Source organism: Rhopalosiphum padi, chromosome 1, assembly GCF_020882245.1.
Source record: "Rhopalosiphum padi isolate XX-2018 chromosome 1, ASM2088224v1, whole genome shotgun sequence".
Taxonomy (NCBI): domain Eukaryota; kingdom Metazoa; phylum Arthropoda; class Insecta; order Hemiptera; family Aphididae; genus Rhopalosiphum; species Rhopalosiphum padi.
In genome coordinates, this window is record NC_083597.1 from 17142888 (window position 1) to 17151590 (window position 8703).

General features: G+C 25.7%; 1 protein-coding gene across 4 annotated transcripts; it reads left to right on the forward strand.

Moving 5' to 3' along the window:
- Positions 1-144: 144 nt before the first annotated feature.
- LOC132918850 (uncharacterized) lies at positions 145-8199 on the forward strand. 4 transcript variants are annotated; one of them, XM_060980201.1, is made up of 10 exons: positions 145-575; positions 3941-4032; positions 5229-5401; positions 5464-5540; positions 5595-5772; positions 6089-6301; positions 6395-6542; positions 6618-6862; positions 6933-7061; positions 7894-8199. In XM_060980201.1, the coding sequence occupies exons 3-10, from the start codon at positions 5237-5239 to the stop codon at positions 8149-8151; spliced, it is 1413 nt and encodes a 470-aa protein (XP_060836184.1). In that variant the 5' UTR covers positions 145-575; positions 3941-4032; positions 5229-5236; the 3' UTR covers positions 8152-8199. The 4 variants fall into 4 exon arrangements, with proteins under 4 accessions (XP_060836184.1, XP_060836176.1, XP_060836192.1 ...); XM_060980209.1 differs by lacking the exon at positions 145-575 and adding an exon at positions 2954-3209; XM_060980193.1 differs by lacking the exon at positions 3941-4032.
- Positions 8200-8703: the final 504 nt, after the last annotated feature.

Sequence of the window (8703 nt, forward strand, 5' to 3'; positions counted from 1 at the left end):
CGGCTGCCGATTGTTTTTCGAATAATTTTATCAATATTGGTGTAATTAAGCGTGCGCTCTATAATCGTCTGTCCCGTAACGCACGACCAACCCTTCGTCACAACTTTACCGGCCGCCCACCGGAGCTTTTTCAAAAATCCTACGACAACACGTCCGCAACCTCTGCAGTGCTCCCCCCGCCGCTTGTTTCGCAAACTCGCGATATCTTACCGCACCGCCGCCACCGCCGCCGCCTTCACGGGTCCCCCTCCTCCGCCAGACGGTCAACCCGTTCGCGGGTTTTTTACAGCGACGGTCAACGACACGCGCGTTGCCGCCGGTGACTGGCGCACGTGTGCTTTCCGTGTACGCGCCGTTTCGAAACACATTATAATATACGTACACGAACATTATAGAATATTGTGTGTGCGAGCGCTGAAATTTTTGGGATATTTGAATAAAATTATTAAAACTATTATTACTGCTATCGCTTAGATTGCGGTGCCGAGCTACTAAATTATGTTAATATTCGATCAAAAATGCGACGATAACGTTACAGGTTTTTGTATTCGGTAATGGTAAATCCCGATTATATGGTAGGTATTTAATATTATCATCAAACCTACGTGTTTAGTATTATCTCGCACAGTCGTACTTATTTGTTGGGTAAATTTTGCATTTTTTCGTTTAGTATTTCCTTTTTTTGTTTTTGTCATGTTTTTAAAAGATAGTCATTACTCACTAATTAAAAATATTGGTATTCCTCGACCGTATTTTTCTGCTATAAATCAGCATTCGGTTTTATCTCTGTCGATACTCGGTAATTGTTAAATATAAATTTACAACAAGTTCATACTTGTATAGAAAACATTTTTAACGGATGCAGGCAAGTGAACGATTTACTTTTTAATTACAAAAAATTCTTATAAAATCACAGCGATTTACTAAAGCGTTAACATGAAATGTGCCTGAACCGATAGGATGTTTTCACTATATGGCTCGATATCCCGACATCGATTAAATATACAATCATATTTAATCAATAATTCCGTTGTGATACATAATTTAACACCGGTTTGGACTTTAAATCTAGATTTTGTTACAAATTGTTACGTGTTTATATTAGTTTTTTAAAAAAATTGAAAATATTCTTGATGATGAGAAGATTAATGGCTACTTCTATTATTTTTATGAATTGAGTATTTTGGGTTATAGTAAATTATTTAATGATGAGTTAAATTATAACTTGTAAAGGGTTGCACTTGCACGTATCACATGGTAGTTTGAATTTCTTGCTAATCAAATATAAGTAAGACTCGCACTCAAGTGTCTTATTCTGGATCTACTTATGATTATTATTCTCTGCTAGTCGAATAGACTATATAGATTACCATTAGGTAATTGTTTTTTTTATACAGTTTTTATTACATTTTTATTTCTGATAGGTATTAATTCAGCTATTAACTTCAATGGTTTTGCCATAATTTTGTTTTTTATTTTTGTGCTTCGTTTATTATGTATTTACTTGGAATTCTATTTATGGTGGTGCAACTACGTTAGTCGTTGCCCGTTAGGGATGAGATCATTGAGACCGCTTCGCTAGCCATTGTGTCTCCCTTTTCGTTTTCTAGGTGCCTACGTGATATGGAATTATGGAAGCCACATGAAAATGATTTTTATTTTTATAAAAAAAATTGTGTTTTAAGATGAGCTGTAGTAGTTCGCTTTTAAAGTATTGATTTTGAAGTGAAATTAAAATTAAAACACTGAATATGTCGCTCATTATTAAAATAGATTTGTTGTCTGTATAGGATCGTGTGTCCGTGTGTGGTACTATAGCTGTGATATTAGGGGTCTATTCATTTATGAAAACGAGAGCAAATAATTAAGTTTTCCGTGTTTTTACTTTTTACTGTACCTTTTTTTATTATATACAGTGTATTCTCGATTATCCGTTATCTTCTGCGGAATCATCTACATACCTATATGACATATGTAAACAAAAAAAAATATATATATTTACATTATACATCATTATTGATTTAATTTGGTTGTGATAGCCGATTACTCGATAACGACTAAACGACGTAAAATACAATACGCTTGTTAAATATATATATATACTAATACTTTTTGGTAATTGTTGATACCTAAGTTTAAATCGTTTAATGAAAAAATAAGTCCATCCAGTATCATTGGAGATACGTCGTTCTATTACCTAATAATCAAAATATCGCAACTTTGGTTGTTAAATTTCAATTTCCAATTTATTTTTTATTATAAAATTTAAAATATTTTTGTAATTTTAATTTTTTGGATTATCCGTGGATGCCTTACCACCCTATTCCGCAGATAATCGAGAATACATATAAGCTTAAGAATTTTTGTGCTTCCTAGGTTAGGTAAGTTAGTATCTATATCCGTGGCCTAAACCGGTTTACTCCTATTTTTGTTAATTATATTTTTAAACAGAGTAAAAAGTAAATAAATATTACCTATAGTTAATAAAATATTAAAATTTGGTTAAAACAGTGACGACTTGTGACGTAGCTAGTTAGCATAATCGTAATCCGCATCATAATAGGTATACACAATTTCATTTATATATAAGATAATGATATAGGTACCAGAAATCACGATCTGACGATCTTAGAAGATCCTTATAAATAAATATACTATTATTCATTAGTCATTTTATTATTGTAATTATATTATGTATATTACCTATTTATTATTTAATATAACTTTAGTGGCTTAGATTTTTGAAAAAAAAATCTTGTAAAAAATGGATAGGACATGGCTCACGCGGCACTCGATTTGGTAATTTGACAGTTGCGCGCTTTTTTATCTTGTGTCAGCCGTTTGCCTGTTTAGTTTTAAAAAGATAAGATATGTGTTATCATTTCTACTATTCTACATTCTGTTACTATTTAAATTTTTAAAGATTGATAAAGTATGTTTTTAATGTTTTTATTTACTTTTTTTTGTATATAACGAAAGGAAAACGTTGACATTTATTTTATTTTAATTTTATTAGTAATTAGTAAATAATTTTAATATTGCATCATGATTGTTTTTAACTTTTACCACATGATAAATGTCAATTATTCTTTCAATAATTTTATAAAAATACTTCATAGTGGTTAACTTTATCTTAATTATTAGAATTTCCAATTTAATAAAAAAATACTGACAGATTTTTTCGAAATTTCTTGGCGAAGTTATCAAAGGTATTTTATTATTTTGATTTTTGAGCATATAAAGACCTGTGATTTAGCAAAATAATAATCAAATTTTAAAGTTTAAATGGTAAGGAGATATGTATTAAGAAGACATCTTGTGTTGTCTTATTCTACAAATAAACAGCATAGCATATTTGGGTTTACCAGTATCAATTTTATATTATTAGTTTTAATATGTATTAACGTGAATTGACCTATTAAAAAAATGTGATTTCAGTGTTTGCCCAACATTTACTTGCACTCAATAAGACCAGACATTCAGTCGACAAATAAAATTTAGCCAATATTGTTATAAACTTATAAATAATATAAATATTATAAATTTATATCATATTGAGGTAAACATTAACTAGACTACTAGAGTAAAAAATTAATAAGTTAGGTTAGTTTGTCATGGTTGTTCAATATTCATATTAAAATCAAATGCTAACTTTTTTTGATGTTTTTGCTGTTTCTTGTTAAAATTTCATAAAAACAATTATTTAGATAATAGCTAGTATAGATTTAAAGAATTACTAATTACTCAATATTTACAAAATTATAATTTAATCACACAATTAAAAATAATTTACCTACAAAATAAGATAGGTACTTAAATTGCTCTTTATCTGAAACTAGAAATATTAACTTATAATAGCACTAGTTATTATTAAGATATATTAATATATATAAAAAAAAAATTGCACTTATCTCATAATTAATTTAAACAATAATTTTAGTAAATAAAATTACACCTACAAAATACTATCATAAGTGAAAGTAAAATCAGAAACAGAAAAGTATATCTAGTAAAGCTCACAAAAGACACTAGGTAATATATATTTATAATACAATGTAAATAAAATTAAAATTTATACACATTACATAGATGACCTAGAAAGTTTATATGTATTCATTTCTAAACTAAATAAAAATTAACTTAGTGTTGATTTATAATTATTAAAACTTGTAGCTAATATTTTTTATAATATTTGTATTTATAATATTGATTAAGTGTTCAATAATATTATTTTCAGTATGGTTCTAAATTAATAATTCAAACACTGTAGTAGATGTCTTTATGCATTACTAATATTAGATAATACACATGTATTTCATCATTAGTATTTAATACTACTCAATAATTAAAATAGTTTTAAATGAACAATACTGATGTTATAATATTAATTTTTATAGACTTCTAATGTGCATTTATATATTATATTTAACTTCAATTCATCTTATTTGTTGATATGGCACACAGAGTTGATAGTTCAAACATGCATCTTATTATTATTTCATCAAACATTATTAAAAATTTTCTTAGAATAATGCAATGTGTCTTAATTGTCTAAATGTATCTAATTTACTTATGATGTCGTCATATTTATTGATATTATAAGTACATATAGATGTATTAATAACTAAATAAAAATATAGGTATCATAATTTTTTTACTTAACTAACATACAAGATACAACCACCAAATAGATTAAATTTAATCTATTCTGTGATACAACTAGCGAGTATAATAAACTTGATTAAATATCATTCTTGACTATTTATTTTTAATCAGCTATTAACATGTTTTTCAAGGGTTTCAGTATTAAGCATTAGAACTTAGATGCCTAGAAATTACTCTTGACTGTTGTTAATTTAAAATGCATTTATCATTTGTATTATTCAATAATTCTGTTTTAGTAATAATAATCAATACATTTCACTCAATTAAATGTGTATCAAATAATTAAAGAAAATTGTATTTAATTTAACCTTTAAATCCTATAATTATTATTTTTAATTAAAACTAGATTTATTTAAATTTGTAAACATGATTTTTGAAATTAAAGACACTAGCTTATAATTTATACTAATTAGTATATGTATGGAAAAAAAATATCTTTTTGATTGGTTTTAATAAATTAAATTAACAAAAATATTTTTCATACTTTAATACTGATCTATGTTTTAATGTATCAATTAGAATTATATTATATTATTAATATTATCGATCAACACTTATTTTAGGTGCCAATATGTTTTTATTTAAGAATGTAGAAGAATTAAATGAACTATTTATAAGAAACAAAGATATGAGTATGTTGTTGGATGAAAAAGATAGAGGTACTTTAGATAATTTGATCATTGAATTTTCTAAAGATACTAATTCAAATTTACTAAAGACTATTTTGGGGCTTCAGGTACACAATATTCTATTTTAAAATTTTAAATTATTATAAAATCTTTAATATTATTATTTCAGGAGAATAAATATTCCATTGAAATAATTTGGCAACTACATACAAAACAAATTGTTGACTTTACAGAATTTATCACATGGTCAGTAGAATATTTAATAAATATTTTTACTTGTATTATATAAACTTGTTTCAGTTATAAGTGGGATCTTGATCATATTGTTAAAACACTTCTTTGTATGTCTGAATCAAAGGAAAAGCTATGTCAAGAAATTTTGACAGACTTATTGGGCAGTCTATTAATTTTATTGTCTGGGGAACCTAACCATAAATTTGATCGACACATACAAATTATTCAACAGTTTTTAACTCAAGTACTGATTTAGTGTACAATGTACATTAATACAAGGCCATATCTAAACTTTTTTTGGAGAGAGGGAGTCTAAACAGTATATTTCATACAATACCATACATTGCATATCATATATTATATTTGTATAATTGTATGTGATTAGTGATTACTTTTTATTATTAATTTATACGCGTTTTAACATTTTTCTCATAACGAATAAAAATGATTCTGTATTTAAAAATTTTTGGGGGAGGCAAAGTTTCTAGATGCAGCCTTGTATCGATGTGTAATAATATTGTTAATTCGAATTTATAGATTTATTTCTACATTTTTAACAGTCAAGCTTAATACTCGTAAGAAATCATGATGGATGGGTCTATTTGAAAAATCTCAAATGTTCATCTTATTTAACAAAATTGTCAACTCAAAAAATATTCAAAATTATATTAAAAAACATGCTTATAGCTGATGTTAATTTCCATTTGAATATTGCATATGAACAGTATAGATTATATAAAACTCCAGATTCTGTTCATAACATGCTCAAAATGGTACTTTTTCATTGTTTTACAACTTACATTAAAACGAATAACTTAAGTAATATATTAAATATTAATTAATGTTTGTAATTTAAATTATTTCAGTTTTTAGATGAAATTGATGAAGATGTTATATATACATTAATTCAAAATGTCCTAACTCAGCATTCAGAAAAAGCCAATTGGAAATTGTTGCTGTCTTTAATTTCTACTTTTGTAAAAACTAAATCTCATCTATGTCATATGTTAAAATGTATTTATTTATCTGTTATATATTTTTAGTGTAATATGAATATTATTATTAATAAATATTTTACTTATTTAACAGTAAAACTAGAAGAATTTTTTAATCAAACATTGTCCAAATCGACTACAGAAAAAAGTTTCTTAGTGCAAAAAGCTGCTTTATTAATTTTTCGTCATTGTTGTTTGGAAATTGGTCTTTGGTCAGAATACAACAGATGGTACAGTTCATATAAACCAAATGTAGATACTGCTAAAGTATTCTACTCTTTGCTCACTGAACTATTGACAATTGATTTACCTGCCGCTTTAGCAGCCCATATTAATACTGTAATTACACAAATATTTCACAAGTTTGGTTATTTGAGTGTATTTATATTAATTTGTTATAATTTTCCAGCAACCTAAACTTACAGAATCTTGTGGAGATGTACAGTCAGATTATGTCAAAAAAGCCCAAGCCCAACTAATAAAAATAAACCATGGAGAAGATTACATGGGTTTGTTTAAAAATTACGACGATTGTCAGGTAAAAAAAAATCAAGCTTATTATTTATTTAATACTATATAAAGAACAATATAACTTAATTTTAATTCAATATCAATAATAACTTTAAAGCAATATTAATTATCTAAATATTTATATTTGTACCAATAACTTACTGATTCTGTAAGTTGAGTTTAGGTTTAAAAAAATTCTATGTAATAAAATTGCAAACTCTTTTGCTAAATGATTAAACTAATTTGTCTAATAAAAGCTATAGTTCTATACTTCTATATTGATAAATTATTTAATTTACATTGAAATAAATAATATTTAGTTAACTATATTGCTTTTACCTTTTAACTAATTTAATTTATTATTGAACTAGGTAGGTAATACATTATTAAAAATATCTTAGCTTTACTTATTATCTTAATTCTATAATAGAATTACATGGTAAAATATATTTCCATATTTTATTACAAATATATAATTTCAGTAAATGGTTACTGTTTCTTTGTAATAGTTGACAAATGTATTAATTATGGGTTCAAGTTCAATACCAGAGCCATTTCTACTATCAAATTTAAGATTAAGTAGAACATTATCTGTATTCTTTCATTAATTTGTTGTCATCATATTAAAAATATTTGAATGAGTAGTATTTTTTAAACTATGTTCAAAATATTTTACACTATGACTACATGTCAATTATATTAATGTACAAGAATTCTCTAATCTATATGATATTGAAATTAAAGTTTTGATTATATGTTTCAATGATTTTCAATGTATATTATAGTTGTACATATTAACAGATTTTTTTTTGTGTTAATGTACTAAATAATAATATTGAATTTATTTTATTATATTTCAGAACCGTCATGAATCAGACATTGTCAAGGTGCTCGAATCTTTCAAATCAACTGGTCAAGTAATGCGAGTTGTCTTAGAAGCATGTGTTTTTAGAAATAAATATTTTACTGGTACCTTCCTTAAGACTTTAATGAATACACAATTGGTAGATAATGAATTACGAAACAGTTTTATTGAAAAATTAAATAGTATGAATAAAATTCCTAAAAATATGTACACCAAATGGAAACAAGAACAACATAGCATCTATTTTTCATAAATCAAATATTTCTTGTAATTGCTCAATAAAAATTAAATTGTTTCATAATATTATTCCATTTTATTAATTTTAACTTATTTTTATTATTAACTAACTATAGGGATTTCTTTCCCTTTGTTTTGCAAGCTTATGCAAATAAGCTATATATTATAGATTGTTCTTTTCCTATAATATTCATTCTCCGTCTGTTATTTGAAACCTTTCTGTATCCATCTTAAAAATACAATTTGGGTAAAGGTTGTACAACTAAATGTATTGAATAATACAACCTTTAACTAATCCATCTATTCAGATCTACAGTATCTACACATAAAAATAATCACCAGCTAAACCCACCCATATTCTCAACAAAAAATTGTATTTATTCCTTTCAAACTACCCCAATCCCACTAATCAATAGACTTATATAAGTATGTAATTAAACATTACAAAAACAATTAAGTTAGTTTTTTTTTTTTTAGTCATTATTCAGCTAAATACGTTTAGGACTCTAGGTAGTATTTAAATCTTATTAATATAAAACTTTTAAACCAATTAATAAAATATCAATTG